Here is a 16916-nt window from a genome sequence, read left to right on the forward strand (position 1 = left end):
GAAAATGGTCCATCTTCCTGTGTAGCCTAAAGCCCAACTATATTCTGACTTCCGGGGGCAGTGCGTTGTGTTTCAAAATGCGTTGCATAGAAGTGAATGGAGAAATGGAGACTTCACAGCTTTGGTCTGCTGCAGAAAAGTTTTTCTTTTTTAATAAATCTGCAACAATGTCAACAATTCTGTGTTTTTCTGTCAGTATGGGGTGCTATGTGTACATTCATGAGGAAGAAGAATGAACCTAAATGATTTTAGCAAATGGCTGCAATATAACAAAGAGTGAAAAATTTAAGGGGGTCTGAATACTTTCCGTACCCACTGTACATGACACCAAAAATAAAAAAATGTGACAGGGGAAAGATCTCCAGTTGATTGACAGTCTCAGTCTCCTGTGTGCAGGAGGGTGTGTCCCTTTCCTCCAATCAGGTGTCAGAGTTTCCCTCACTGAGCTCTGCAGTGTGTAAATTCAGCTCTTTGCCTCCTTTTTTCTGACAGGTCAGACAAGCTTTAAACATTTTAGACTTGACTGAAGATAAACAGGTACAACTTATGTAGGAGGATTTGTTTAATTTGTGTGTATCACCTGAGGCCAGTCACTTCATTAGGTATATGTAAGGGTTTACAACCACTTTAAAGTGATATTAATGCTTGGGTAAAGAAAAAAAAAAAATCATGTTATACTTACCTGCTCTGTGCAGTGGTTTTGCACAGAGCAGCCCCAATCCTCTTTTTTGCTCCCTCGCCGGAGCTCCTGGCTCCTTCCTCTCGAGCAGTGCCCCCAGAGAAAGCTTCTTTCCATGGGGGCACCGCTGCATGCTCACTCCTGAGCTGCTACTCTATGCAGCCATAAGGCACATAGAATCACTGTTCAACCACGCCCCCTCCCGTTTCGCATTGGCTCACTGGCTGTTATTGACAGCAGTGGGAGCCAACAGGCTCAATCTCCTGTCTCAACCAATGAGGAGAGGGAGTCCCAGGACAGCCGAGTCCCTCATGCACATCACTGGATCGAGAGGGAGCTCAGATGAGTATTAGGGGGTGTGTGTGTGCGCGTGGGGGCAGCACACAAACCGTTGCATTAAGGTAAAAAACCTTCAGCCTTTACAACCACTTTAAGTCTTGGGGATAAAGCTTGGGATGTGAGGTTCACCAAACATTCAATGCAGGTACATCAATTGCAGAAAATATACCTGCAGTGAAGCCAACATTCACTCCTTTGCAAATATACCTCTTGATTTTTGTGGTTTTAAAGGTCTAACCACTGTAAGCAGAACTGGTACAACATTAGGAAAATCTTGACTAATTATCACCAGCTGTCATTTAGATACCGACAACCAGGGCTTTTTTTTCTCAGGGAATAGGTGCAGGAACTTCCCATCTTTTGAGTCTCCCCTTATCTCTGCCCCCTACCCACCTGCAAGAACTGTCCCTTGCCCCCCCCCCCACCCACCTCTCAGTACCACACATCTTAGAGAATACAAAACCAAGTATCATTTTGTGGTGCTGCGTAATTTGTATGGAATGTGTTAATAGTAACAAGAAAAGCAGTAAAATAGATACCCTGCAGCCAGCAACAGTAGATCCACCACACAACAAAGGACCCCCCAGCAACAATTGGTGCCCACCAGCAACCATAGAACCCCAGCAGCAGCAACAATCTCCCAGCAACCAGGATCAATAGACCCCCAGCAGCCAGCAACAGTAGATCCCTCTAAGCAACAACTGAGCCCCCAGCAGCACAAGACCCACCCACCAGCTACAATATACCCCCCCCCCCCGCAACAACACACCTCCCCAGCAACAACAGATTCACCCTGCAAAAATGGATTCCCTCCAGTGACAATAGATCCTCCAGCAGCCAGCTTCAACAGACCCTGCAGCACACCCCAGCACCCCTTGCCATTATATACATTCAGTGCTGGAGGTGCCGAACTATGTTCCCCCACGTTCCTGCTGAAAAAAGCCCTGCTGGCAATGCAAAGTAACATACATGTTCAATCATCGAACAATTTTCCTTTACCAAAAAACATAACATGAGGTCAAAACGTAACCACTTTCAATAGTGTCCAATTAGGCAGGCCCTTGAACTACATCGTTTAAGGTAAATCTAAGGTCCCTTTCACACTTGTGCGACTTGAAAGTTACGTGATTTTACAGCCGTGATTTTACCACAATTTTGATACGATTTTGACTGGGCTTAAAGCAATGGCTGTCTTTGGACCTCAAAACGCATTAAAATCAGGGCCAAAGTAGTGCAGGGACTACTTTGAAGTTGCTGCAACTTTAAGTTGTGCATATATGAATGGGTATCATTGGAAAACATGGCGAACGATATGTCGTGCAACTCTGAGGTCCAAAGTTGCATGACAAGTTGCACAAGTGTGAAAGGGGCCTAAAGGAAATTTGTATACGAAAATTTAACTAAATTTAAATTTAAATGTATGGCCAGCCTAAACCATCCTATCATGTAGAGCAGTGCTCCCCAACCTTTATATCGTCGCGGGAGGGAGGTACGTCAATGCAGAGTGCCACAGCGTGCCCCCAATCAATGCAGAGTGCCACAGCGTGCCCCCAATCAATGCAGAGTGCCACAGCGTGCCCCCAATCAATGCAGAGTGCCACAGCGTGCCCCCAATCAATGCACAGTGACCAGCGTGCCCCCAATCAATGCACAGTGACCAGCGTGCCCCCAATCAATGCACAGTGACCAGCGTACCCCCAATCAATGCACAGTGACCAGTGCACTTACCTGATTTGCAGCGGTGGCTTTTCCTCAGTCTCCCTGCGTCTCCTCAAGTCCTCCCTCCTCCTCCTCGGCCAATGGCATGGGTTCGCCTTTCGGCTAATCAGGAAACGGGTCTCGGACCCACTTCCTGATTGGCCAGGAGGAAGATCCGTGTGACAATAGCGAATGTTCATTCGCTATTGTCACACAAATGGGTGGGCTCAGGGCGCACTGCTCTGCGCCCCGGGTCCACCTTTTTCTGAATTTTTTTTTCTAAAATGGAAATAATGTAATGTTCTTTGGGCAGACTGGTACCATTTGATCCACGGACCGGTACCGGTCCGCGGCCCGGGGGTTGGGGATCACTGATGTAGAGTATGTATAAGCATAAGCCTGAATTACTGTAAAGAGATTATAAGTAGAGCTGCCTAGCACAGCATTCTTCTGGAAGGTGGCAGAGGGCAGTCCCTCACACAGGCATTATGGGAAAATTCAGAAAATATGGTGCAGGCAAATTAATACTGTTGGGTTCAATTCACTAAGCTTTAACAATTGTTATTTGTCATGACCATTATTTTTACAGCGAGAGCGGACATTAACAGTGACATGGCTGAAATGGATTGTTATGGCAAATAATGCATTCATTATAGCTTAGTGAATGGTACTATACATCAGCTATTAGTGTCTGGGTATAAGAGACTGCAATAGCTCCAGGAAAACGTATATAGCCGCTTAGCACTAATGTTCAGGGAAGCCACACACGGTTAACACATAAGAAACCCATCACTGCAGAAGTCATCCTGCCTCTATCACAAATTACTGACAATGTTAATGAACCTGACAACTCAGAGGTTTTATTGTACTTTTTCCCAGAAGTGAAAATACACAGAGTAAATGGAAAAAATTCCTCGGATCATAGCAGCTGTACTTTAGTGATATGTTCTATGCAGGGATTCATGAAACGTTTTTTTTATATATATTCATCGCTTGTTACAGCAAAGTAAAGTGCTCCTATCAGAAAATAGAAAACAGTTATCACTGCCACGTTTTTTAGAGAAACATAGAAGAAGACAGCAGAAAAAGATCAAGTGGTCCATCTGCCGATTTTTTTTTTTCTTGGCTACATCTAAGTTTTTCCCAGGCATGTTTAAATTAATTTACTGTTAACTGACCCCCTACCTCTGCTGGAAGTTCCAAGCAACAACTATTCTCTTGGCAAAACTTTCTGAAGTTTACAACTCCATCTGGTAGTTTGAGGTTATGTCCCAGTTTTCTTAATCTTAACATAATAAAAATACTGCCCTCTCTGATTTTACACTGTTAAAAGAGAAGTATGGGTTTTTCTTTTTTCCCCAGTTATACATACCTAGGTGGATGCAGAATTGGTCCAATGCTGCATCTTCCCCCCGGTGCCTCTACGCTAAGAACCAAGCGATCGAACACTGCTAATCGCTCTGTTCAGTCAGCAGCTCTCTGCTCTGCCCCCTCCTCTCTCACTGAAGCGATGGGCGGAGTGGCCGGCTCAGCCCTAGTGGCTCGCTGAAAGGCTGGGCCGGGTGCCGGTCCAGACACCTGGCAAATCCTGACTCCATGGTCGTGGACCGACATCTGTGACGTCAGCAGAGAGTAGACTTCAGCCCGCTCTCTGCTGGAAACAGGTCACAGGAGTGCAAAACGAACTGCACTCCTGTGATCCATAGAAGATGTAAAGCCAAACGAGCTTTGGCTGTACATTTCCTTAAGGGTCCTTTCACACGGGCAATCCGATCCGCCTGTCAGTTTTTCAGGCGGACCTGATCGGATGCTCCATGCATCCCTATGGGGTGGCGGATGTCACCGGTGACATGTCCGCTGACACCCGCTGCTCTCCGATCCTGTCCGTGAAATCTGGATGGATGGAAACCCTATTTTCCATCCGTCTGGAGGATCGGATCGGATGAGAACGGACAGGCGGCTCGTTCTCATCTGATCTCCCCACAGAGGACAGCGGGGATCTGACAGCTGCGTCTCCGCACACAGAACGGAGACTGAGCTGTTATCCGCCTGCTCAGCGGGGATCGGCTCCCGGCTGAGCAGAAGGAACTCCGTCGGCAGTTGCGCCCATGTAAAAGGACCCTTAATGTATTTAAAAGTTTCAGTCATGTCTAAGCTTTGCCCTTCTGTCATCGATAATGCACATTAGGTGCCCACAGTCTCTCCAGTAAAGCTTTATCCCTCAGACTTTCACAATTTTGGTTGCGGTCTCTAGATTTGTTGTATCTCATCAATACAATTTTGTATCTTTTTTAGGTCTCCAGAAATCGACACGGTATTCTAAATTAAGTTACACTAAAGATCTATACAGGGGTATCAAAACCTCCTTTCTTCTACTGGTGATTCCTCTAGTGATGCACCCCAGAATTCTTTTTACTTTCCTTACTGCCAGGCCACTTTATGGAACTTTGTAGTTCTGGTCAACACTGTACCCCCAATATTGTACTCTTATCAGGAAAATTGTATTCCTTAACTGGTTCCTAACAATCAATTCAGCCAAGCGCTCACTCCCAAGGGGAAGACCGGCATGCTGCTCTCCTCAGGCGGGGAACTCCAACTGAGATACATAAGAGAAAGAGTTTTGGGAGTCAAGCTCCTGAACTCCCGAAATGCGTTCACAGTCTCATCTACAAGGACGTGTTCCATTCCATCTGTGGTAGAATCTTTTAATGCAATTTTATATTCTTCTCGTCTGTGAGTATGTATTTGGCATTTTGATAAAACATTTTATACAGTGACCACAGGTAATGCACTAGGTGTTGCGCCTCTTTTTCTCTTACTTAACTGGTTCCTGACTGCCCTCCGCAGTTATACTGCGGCAGGCTGGCTCTCCTGCGTGAACCGGTCGCGTGCAGGGTGCGGGGGGGGGGGAGCGTATGCTCCCGCCCCCACTAGGCAGCGGGGATGTCGATCCACGGGACCAGCGGATGGTCAGCTATTGAAAACACAGCTGACCGATCTCGCTGAAATGATTACAGAGCGCCTGTGTGATCCTGCTATATAGGGTCACAAGTCTCTATGATCATTTCACAAACCCGTCCCCCATACAGTTAGTAAACACCCCCCTAGGCTCACAATTAACCATTTGACCACCCCTAGGTTAACCCTTTCCCTGCCAATGTCATTATTACAGTAACAGTGCATATTTTTAGCCCTGTAGTTTATTAGTCACTGGTCCCCCCCAAGTGTGTCAAAATTGTCAGTTAGGGGTCCGATCTGTCTGCCGCAATGTTGCAGTCCCGCTAAAAATTGCAGATCGCCGCCATTACTAGTAAAAAAAATAAAATAAAAATTACAAATCTTTCCCCTAGTTTGTAGACACGATAATTTTTGTGCAAACCAATCAAAATACGCTTATTGCATTTTTTTTTTACCAAAAAAATGTATCAGAATACAAACTGGCCTAAAAGGATGAAAAAATTTGATTTTGAATTCTTTTTTTGGGAATGTTATATAGCAGGATGTGTAAAAAATATATATATTTTTCACAGAAATTTTTTTTTTTTTTTTATATAGGGCCAAAAATCGCACAGGTGATCAAATACCACCAAAAGAAAGCTCTATTTGTGGGAAAAAAAGGACATCAATTTTATTTAGGTACAGTGTCGCATGGCCGCACAATTGTCCGTTAAAGTAATGCAGTGCCGAATCGCAAAAAATGGCCTAGTCATTAAGGGGGCAAACCCTTCTGGTCCAGAAGTGGTTAAGTGCATTATAGCGCATTTGGAAATGTTGCATTGCAGCTTCCACTGCTTTGACCAATCTTTCAGAAATACCAAATCATGTTTCAGGTTACAAACACCTTAAGAAATCTGAAACACATTGCACACCCTTGGTGTTATCAGTTGTGCTAAAAAAACGGACCTTAACAGCAACAGATAAGTGCATCAGGGCATGCTCAGGAGAGGCATAGGAAGGAATCTGGGTTTCAGTGAAATTGTTCAAATATACTAGGGCTGGGCGATAAAACGATAACGATATGTATCGCGATAGACACGTGATCAATATCAATAAAAAAATTGTTCGATAAAACGTTCAATATTTTTCCTTAAGCAGTCTCACTCATATCGCTGCAAGTCGGCTTCTATTCCTCCTGCTTTTTCTCTTTTTTACAGTTGGAAGTTGCCGCCTACTTGCTCGGAGGCTATGATTGGATAGCGGTTAGGTACTGATGGATTTTCATTGGGACTTTGGAGGCGTTTTTCGATTGGTCCTGGATTCATTTCCGGTTCATCCGAGGTACGCTTCCTCTGTCCTTAGCAATGTGCGGTTGGCGCTAGCGGTGGGGGAGGTGATTGGCTGGATCAGACGCCGCTCCTTTTCATGACTCTTGCAGCCATTTAATGGGGTGATCGGCGGTCCTGAACCACGCCCCCTGATGATGTCACGCTTTGACGAAACCGGTAGGGGACCGGTGATCGTCCGCCCTGTGTATACCCTGTAGTGTCCTCCTGTTTTACATCGCAGGAGACCGGGCTGCAGCTACCGCACCATCCATTCAGAGATCCCCGCAGATTTTACCTGGATGTGGAGGTCACATCTTTTCAACTTATCACCTGAGCTTCTTATTGGACTTTTTCCTCTCCACGGACTCTCCTTCTACTGTTTTTTCAGTACACTCTGATACATTGTGGAAATTCATCTATATATATATATCAGTGATTGCCTGCTTTTGTGTTTTCCATCAAGCGCTGCATACTTCGGTTTTCATTTTTTCTTCTTCGTCGGAAGCAAACAGAGGACGCGAAGCAAGTATGGTTGTGTTGACATTTTATTGTCTTAAGAACTGAGGGGATTATGATCAGAGGAAGGTTAAGTTTAAAATAAAAATGTTTAAATGTAACATTTTTCTCCTGGTCCTTATTTTAAATGGGTAATAAAAAATATCAATAATTATCGATATCGACCGATATGAAACACTGATATCGTGATACAGTTTTCAGCCATATCGCCCAGCCCTAAAATATACTACAGCTGAAATACACTATAGCACACCAAGCGCTACACTGAGTTCTTATGTAAATGGAGCAGTTTGGTCCAGGATGCGCTTGTAGCCCCAGAGCAAAGGAGCAGTTAGTTATTAAAAATGTTGGGAGCAAGTACCGGGGCACTGTTCCAAGATGTACAAGGTTTTATTAGTCTCTATCATATTTAAACCAATTAGTAAATATTCTACATAAATTCTAAACCAAATCTTGACATACATTGCGCCTTTAAAAGACAACTCCAGGCTAATGTAGAAATTGGGGCTATGTGAGGCACAGAAGATGATTGTAGCCTGCACTTATGTACTTCACTGATCTTCCGGTCCATTAAATGTCAGCAAATAACAAGCGAATTAGAAAATCACCAACAATTTGGTAAATCAAGAAGTAGAAGTGTGTGAAACCTTCAAGAAGTAGAGACGATTAATTTATGCTCTTATTGTACCCTCCATCACGTACATTATACAATATTGCAGAGGATTCTTTTAATTGTCCGGATTAAAACTTTTTCACCCATATAAAAAACACAGTAAAACTGTTCTCAAAACAAATTGTTTTTCACTAATGTCATTTTAGCCAAGATCATTTTCTAAAGATGGAAAAACATATTTAATAAAAATACACACTAAAATAAAATTTGGTGTACCTGAGGTTTGCTTAGAATAGCCCTTTTACTTCTTCAGTGTCAGGATCAAGGTCAATGTCATAAAAGCAAGGTCTAGTGGGTAATCCTGGCATGGTACTCATCTATGAGAAAAAATAAAATAATGGTATATTAATGACAAGACATTCTATGTAGATAAATTGCTGTCAGATAACAGTTACGGCAACTTTACATCGTGGGACTACGCAGAAAATGCAATGCAAGTGTTTGGTTCATGGTTGAAGTGGATGGCAACTTACATTGGGGAGATCATTGGAGAGTTGAACAGGCATGGCAGGTAGCATTAAAATTGGCATGGCATGGTGTACTCCTCCAGGCGCAGTACCATGTCCACTTGTAGATGGGGCAGTAAAAACATGGTTAAAATCAACCACCTGTTTTTGTCACCACCCCCCCTGGTAGCCTATGTAAAAGCAGTCTCACTTCACCAGACTGCTAGCCAACTAAGCATCAACCGATATAAAACCAAAGGTATGCTATCTACAACATAAAATGAACTTGCACAATAACATAACAGGAGACCTTCAAGAAATCCTACAATATGAAAATGGAGGGGAATAAAATCTAAAATATACAAGCATATCATGCAAGTATAAAGCAATACATACACAGGCTGGTTATCTCAGATGACTGGTGGTTATTATACAGGATTTATCGAGCTCCAACAGTCTGTGCAGCGCTTTACAACATGAAAGCAGACAGTAGTGTTACAATACAGGAGTCACAGGGCCCTGCACGTTAAGAGCTTACAATATAAGAGAGGGTTATTTCTTTGAGCAAAAAAATTGTCAGGCGCAGAGGCACATGGACTCAGGACATATGCAGTAAAAGGTTGAAAGACAGAAACACTGTTTTTTTCTATCTATACATGCTTTTTACTGGCATATAAAGCAAAAAAAAAAACAAAAAAAAAACACTGCGCTAGAGTAAAAGGAGCTGCCAGTACTCCGAGTAAAGATACAAACTCCAAATCAGTAAATGAGAAAATAGGGCAGGTTTGAATTAGATATGAACACAATATATGTATAATAAATAAAATATACATAAAAAAATAGACAATTAATAAACTAGAAAAGAAATGTCTGTGAAGGCAAAAAGATAATCAAGTCTGAATCATTGATTCATACGAGGAAAAACAACACCGGTGAAAAAGAGACGAGTAATGTAGATGGAGGGTGACCAAGAGGTTCCTACTTCACACCTACAGTGAGTACCAAAATCTGCTTATAAGAATTCAATGACCAGTAAGTTATAGGTAATCAGGTACAGGGAAGCAGGTCACCCTCAGACCATGTAAACTGTATCCACTCCGAGAATTCTGTACACTCTCAAAAGACAAAAATCAAAAAGCGCTTCCATAGTGCAGTATCCAACTAACACTTTGATAAAATAAATAATTGCACTTACAATATCCAGTACTTGATATCATCATAAAAGCATAAACAAGCGAACATAGGACATTTGCGCAGTTCCTGTGGGCTCCAGGCTCAAAGAACTGATAGATCGGATAGGAGTTACAAGATGACATCACCATCATAGGCCTACGACGGTGACGTCATCACGTCACTCCTATCCGATTGGTTACTTGAGCCGGGAGCCCGGAGGGAAGCCCGCAGGAACGCCACACATGTCCTATGTTCGCTTGTTTATGCTTTTATGAGGATATCAAGAACTGGATCTTGTAAGTGCAATTATTTTTTTTATCAATAAAGTGTTAGTTGGATACTGCACTATGGAAGCACTTTTTGATTTTTGTCTTTTGAGAGTGGACAGAGTTCTCTGAGTGGATCCAGTTTACAAGGTCTAGGAGACCTACTTCCCTGTACCTGATTAGATCACCTATAACTTACTGGTCATAGAATTCTGATAAGCAGATTTTGGTACTCACTGTAGGTGTGAAGTAGGAACATCTTGGTCACCCTCCATCTACATTACTCATCTCCTTTTTCACCGGTGGGGTTTTTCCTCATATGGATCAATGATTTAGGAAAAAAAAAAAAAAAAAAGTTGAAGGGACAGCTTTTGCTTCAAGAAAGACATTGGAATGTGCTTTTTTCTATATATAGTAAAAAAAAAAAAAAAAAGTTTTGTCTAACTTTTTGTTAAAAAAAAAAACTGCCAGAACTATAGGAGCACCATCAAAATGAACCCTTTTTGGAAAGTAGACACTATAAGGTGATCTCATTTTTTTTAACCAAAATTTTTTGTTAGGCAAGAAACATGCGGTTAGTCAGGCGGTTACAACATGGAGCTTGGTAATGGTTCAAAAGATACAAGACATACAGAACTTACACAGAGGCTTTAGAAGGATTAACGTGGGTAAGCCACTATATTCAGTTCATACTATGCTCTGTTAAATAATATAAGGTGCCCCAGTGTCTGTGCTTTGTAAAAATAAAAAATTTAGCTATATACCCGTTTTCAGAGCGCCCCTTCTCTCCTCTCTCTCGGCCTGACAGTTTTAGCGGGCGGGGCTGAGAATCTCCTGCTGACGTCAGTAGGAGAGAAGCAGCCGGTCACGGGGTGCGGCGCTCTGAATTCAGGTATATAGTGGCTTTTTTTTTTTTTTATGAGGCACATACACAGAGGCAGCTTACATTATTAAACAGAGGATAGTGTAAAAACGTAACTGAAATTTCAGAAGCAGGAGGGGAGGGGGCGGGCACTGACAGAGCTGACAGGCAGGGAGGTAGAGGGGAGAGGACAGGAGAGCTGCGGATGAGGGAGGCAAATAAACGGACCATGGTGTCAGGGCTCAGCAGCCATGATAATATGTGGTCAATTTACAAAGGGAAGGGCAGAAGCAGGAGGATCAGCCAGGTATTTCAGGCGATACAGGGGATCAAATTACACAGCACAAGCACTGTGCTGAATAATATGCTTTAAAGGAACAGGTTACATTTTCTTTAGGGTAACAAACACTTTAATGTACTGGTCACATACAATGGGGGGATGGCGATGAAGGGGTTAATGTGCAGGATAAGGGAGGCGAAAGGTTAAGGTCACCTGGTAATAAAGATCACAGAGCGACAAGGAGGAGTTTAGATGTGTAGGAGAGAAGAGGTAGTGAAAGGGTAAAAAAAAAAAAAAAACACACGTCCTAAAGCCTAGTACACTCGGGCCGACACCAGTCGGTTCAATAAAAACTGACCGACATTCGACCTGTGTGTATGGCAGCAGGTCTGACAGAAGTCAGCTGTTTGGCTGGCTTCTGTCGGACGAGCATGCTGGAAAACCAGCAGCCGGCTGGCTCCTGATCAGTGCTCTCAGCTAATGGTTGTCAGAACACAACAGCTCAGCAGGGGAGATCGCTGTACTAACATCGGATTGTTGGCACAGCGGCTCTGACCGGAGCAGTCTTTTTTTGTTCAACCCAGTGTGAAATTGTGTACTAGGCTTTACTGTTGCTGCTGAGATCTGTGTTTATGCCAGGAACTAATGAATGACTCATTCATTCACAAGTTCTGATTTCTAACTTTACTTCAATATAAGTGGAAGGGGAGGGCTCTCAAATGTAAACAGAAATCTGTACATTTGAGAGCACTGTGAATGGTCACTTCTATGACCAATCACAGCTATCAGAAGGTGCTGAGCTTTTTTGAAAGGTGCTGCACACTGTGCCTGTGAATCGAGCCTACCAAGGGCAGCTCAGTCCACCGGAATTAATAGGCATACCTGCCAACTGAAGGCTATTTTTGGAGTGATGTTTATAAGCGTCACTCAAGAAAAAGATGCCCATCTCCTCAACTTTTTCTGACAATACAGCAGTACAGAGGTGATTAAAGTAGAACTAAACCCTCCTTTAATTTTCAGCCACGGAAGCTGACATTTTAAGCTGGATACCCACTAGACAATTTTCTGTAGACTTTTTCCTTTTGATTTACCAAAACCATATAATATGAGGTCATACCTAAACCCTTTCAATTTGTATGCAATCAGGCAGGCCCTTGCACTACATAGTTGAAGTTAAATCTAAAGGAAATCTAACAACAAAAGTTGTATAGTGGGTATCCATCTTTAGTCTCGGTTCGATCTTCAGCCGTCATGGTGCTGCACATGTGATCAGTTATGACACCAGCCATTTGATGGTTTGACAGTTCAGTGGGAAGCACAAGCCAGTTACATTGCCGACACATTCCGGAATGTAACTTTTTTTGAAACCGTTAAACCGATGGGTTTAGTTCCGCTTTAAGCACAGCATTGGCATTTTTAGCATTATTATTTCTAGGATATATTTTTATCTTAATTTTATTTGTGTAGCTCAAGAAGAGGGATTCCTCTTAGACCTTGCATGCTCAACCTGTGCCTCGCAGAGCTGACTGAAGTGGCCCGAGGCCTCTAACCTATGACAACCCACACAGCCTCCTTCAGATGAACACCACTTTACTGAATGCTTGCCGGTCCTCCAGAGGTTCTGAAGGTGGATTCTCAGTTGTGTGAAACTTGGTGTAATTCCGGGATTATGTAATTGCATTAGGTGTCATTTTATCTTTGTTCAATAAAGAAGTTTATTGCACCACTAGGGGCATGTGCTTCTATGGCCCATTTTTTTTAGATTTCTCACAGTCCTAGTTTTGACAATTCAAGGGATGGCTGCAAAGACTCTGACATACTAAGGGCTGCAACACTGGTTCGGAGCTTTTTTGGCTTGGTCACACATGAGCGTGAGAGTGGGCCTAAAGGTGATCTAGGTAATGAAAAATGTGATTTCTGTGATTGTGATTAAACAGTGGGTAAACCACCAATGTGGATTGGTCCCACGAAAAAAGATAAACCTTGTTTAAAAATCTTTCTTATTCTATTCAAAATAAAAAATTCTAAAATTCTGAACAATGATTCATTTCATTGTGGCCTGCGGCCAGTTGACAAATCACTTAAGGGGCCCGCACTTTTCAAAAGGTTGAGCACCCCTGCCTTAGACAGTTATCACTAAAACAAGTGACCCTTTTGAAAGATTTACCCATAACTTTCTGTAAAAGAAATGGATATAACATCACATTCTGTTCCTGTTACAACAGTCGCCAGTACAGACAGGGTAAAATTATTTAGCATAAACACAGACAGCAATAAAAACCTCAGAGGTTCCAATCCTTCCCTACCCTGGCTAAAACTAAAAAAGTAGTTTATGCATACACTAATAAAAACCAAATTTAAAAAAAGTCAACAAGTCTCTTAGAGGGTATCTAGTGTTCAAGAAAATATAGCAACTAGGACTGAAACTAAATCAACATTTAGTACCCCTTATAGTAGTGATTATCTGCGGTTTTTGTACTATAAAGGGCTAATTTTTGTTTTTTAACCCCATCATGAGAGGTGGTCTAAAAAACATTCTGCTGCTACTAAATGTCTTGGTAACAGCAGGCGCAGGTAGCTTGTATCAAGGGACCTGCCAATGCCAACGGAGTCGGTCATGCCTATTAGATTAAAATCTTGTCTGAAACCTGCAAAACGTGTTTTAGATCATATATATATATATATATATATATATATATATATATACATACATATATATATATACATACATACATATATATATATATTTTTTTTTTTTTTAAAATACAAATTTTGATCTCTGAATCTGATATGTAACAGATTCAACCTCTAATATATAGCAGTGATGGCGAACCTTGGCACCCCAGATGTTTTGTAACTACATTTCCCATGATGCTCATGCTCTCTGCAGTGTAGTTGATCATGGGAAATGTAGTTCCAAAACATCTGGGGGTGCCAAGATTCACCATCACTAGTATATTGAAAAGATGATGTACACCGCTCAGGAGGATGTAGATCCACAATCAGCCGTGGGTGCTGGACCTCGGATCGCCACCGGATAAAAGAAAAATAAAGAGAAAGTGGCTGCACACCAAAACGATGACTTTATAGTAGCAAAGATCTATTTGTACAAATCTGGATACAAGGTACAACAGAGTGGAAATGGTAGACGTGTTTCACACGACCAGCAGCGTGCTTGTTCACTACAACTACTGCAACAAAGAACCCAGCTTAATTATGCGTGCTTGAAGGTGCACACCCCTACTTAATTGGAAAACCTGTTGCCTCCATTCTAATACACAAAAAAAGACAACATCACAATCTTCAATGTATGTGACCCATCCAGCTCTTATCAAATAAAAACATAATATAACCTAATCAAAACCAGTGCATTGTGTCGTGAAAGTTTAGATGAAGATGTATGTGTAAAACTTATTGTTTCTATATATTATAAAAATATGCAAAAGTGCATATGTTAATACAATGTTACATACAGGCGGTCCCCGGGTTACAAACATCCGACTTACAAATGACTCCTACTTACAGAGGGAGACAACAGGAAGTGAGAAAATCTACCTCTAGGAAGGGAAATTCACTCCTGTAAGGAGGTGTCTCCACTGAAGCTTTATCACCAATCCTTGATTCCACAACAACCCAAAATTTTCAAAATCCAGTTGTCATAGGGACAGAAAGTGAGGTGAAATCTTCTGAACAGGGATACAGACAGCAAAACAAATGGCACAGGGGTGGTAACCCTTTAGTATGCTATTCAAAAAAAACTTAAAAATGAGTCTTTTGGCTGGAGCTAAAGAACAAACCTACAGACCCTATATTGTTTGTACCTCAGGGACCGCCTGTACATGGTTTCCAAAAGGTGAATATCACTGGTATATAGCATGCTGCCTCTAGGAGCAGATTTCTGGTTATAAGAATTGACATCGTGAAAAGGTGGTGGAGTCTCCACCACATTTAATCCAGTTCAATGGAATGGCAGCAAGTCATACATCTGAATCTCGACTGGCTGAAGCTCCTTTTTGGTTTCACCTAAATTTACAAATGAAAATAAAAGAATATATGCACAGAGTATTATATCTTGGAACTGCCTGGGAAAACTTGAAATTTGCTTGCTTTCAAAGGCACCCAGTGCTCATTACATTAACAACCACTAATTGCTTTCAACCACAACACAAAATAAGTAAAAACTTCTGGTGACAAACATTTCTCAAGCACGACCCTAGCATCAGGAAAATATCATATTTCTTTCCTTGCGGGTTACAGCAATGTATTTTGTGTGTTGAGAAGAGCTCTGCTATTTAACCTTCAATAAGACGATCTCATTTTACAAGCTTATTACACTCTGCCAATGAAAAGAATAGGCTGGAAAGGTGACTACAGAGAACATGTTGTGTTTTTCACTAGCCTCCACGAACTTTATTGAATCTGCTAAAAGGATTCTTGGAACTTTATTGGATTCCACAGCATTACAATTATTGACTCAGATCATTTGATTAATTAAACAATTCCATGGAAAAACAAACCTCCAGAGCATCTGGCTGCATTCTAAAAGCTGCAGGACTTTTTCATTAGGATTATGGTGTTTATTATGAGGGCAGTGTTGTGTCCTGTATTCTGGGAGGCAGAGTAATTATAGGGTGCTTTAACAAGTTCAGGCATCCATAATACACAGGCAGGATTCTGAGAATATAATAGGAACTGAAACTAACAAGTATAGAAATAATACATGTGAAATCTATAAATAGTGACATCTACAGGTCAGTGTTCTGATCACATCACATATTCAGCTCATAGTCGTTTTTTTCCTTAATCTGTGGCAAGGGGTGACTATGAACTACATCAGCTTCATGTGTTTCGCATAGACCAAGCACACAGTCTAGTACTACCCATTTTCTTCATTGTCAAAATAGGAAATACCCATTCAGACGCATCAATAATATCTTGTTCTAGTCATTTTTCCTAGGCATTTCAAACCTTACTACCTGCACCTTGTATTTTCCATTGCATTGGATGTGCATTGAGCATGTAGTATCATGGTGTCATTTGTTGCATTGTACACACATTCTATAGTAAAGTAAATCTTCTATAAGCAAACTTATGTTTGCTTATGTAGGGGTAGCACTACTACATCTAATTATTGACAGGTTGTTGAGAGTTCACACTGGGTGAGGATGTAATCTTTATGCTTGCTCCTGTACTTTATTAAATCTTTTTCCGCTCATGTATCTCAATGTTGATGTTAACAAGCAGCTGTACATTTTCTGTGTACTACTTCAACTCTTTGCCATTGTTTGGCCCAATTTAAATGGTGGCCCACTCTGACAGTGTGCTGTAGGGTATTGTATAGCAATGCTATAGTTCTAGCTTTCAATAAATATTTTTCTTGAAAAAAAAAAAGTAAATCTTCACATTCGAGTTTTAGAAGACTAACATATTAATGCATGAGATTTGTTTTTAGTCTAAGAACTGACACTTCCTGTGGAGAAACTACATATCCCATAATCACAGTCTCTGTCCAGTGCAATTGAGAGCTAAACAGTAATTCGATTTGAAACAAACACGAATAGACAAAGCAAATAACAGAGGTCACCATGCAGTCTTTCACTATATTCGCACTCTCCCATTTGCGAGTCAACACAGAGAAAACAGGATATGGATTGTGCTGTGCTGTCTGACCCAGAAGAAGAAGTTGCATGTCCCTTTAATGAATAGAGACAAGCTAGAT

At 41.7% G+C, this 16916-nt stretch overlaps 1 protein-coding gene across 2 annotated transcripts in view; it reads right to left on the bottom strand.

Annotated features, from left to right (window-relative positions):
* The window catches only part of MTHFD1L (methylenetetrahydrofolate dehydrogenase (NADP+ dependent) 1 like), a 562387-nt gene that overhangs the window by 40744 nt on the left and 504727 nt on the right, over positions 1 to 16916 (bottom strand). For both annotated transcript variants that reach the window (XM_082251220.1, XM_082251219.1), the window contains exon 27: positions 8387 to 8487. In XM_082251220.1, the coding sequence (XP_082107346.1) occupies positions 8398 to 8487 (90 nt within the window). In that variant the 3' untranslated portion in view covers positions 8387 to 8397. The remainder of the gene's footprint in view (positions 1 to 8386; positions 8488 to 16916) is intronic.

This window comes from Pelophylax lessonae (assembly GCF_965119305.1).
Source record: "Pelophylax lessonae genome assembly, chromosome: 3".
Taxonomy (NCBI): domain Eukaryota; kingdom Metazoa; phylum Chordata; class Amphibia; order Anura; family Ranidae; genus Pelophylax; species Pelophylax lessonae.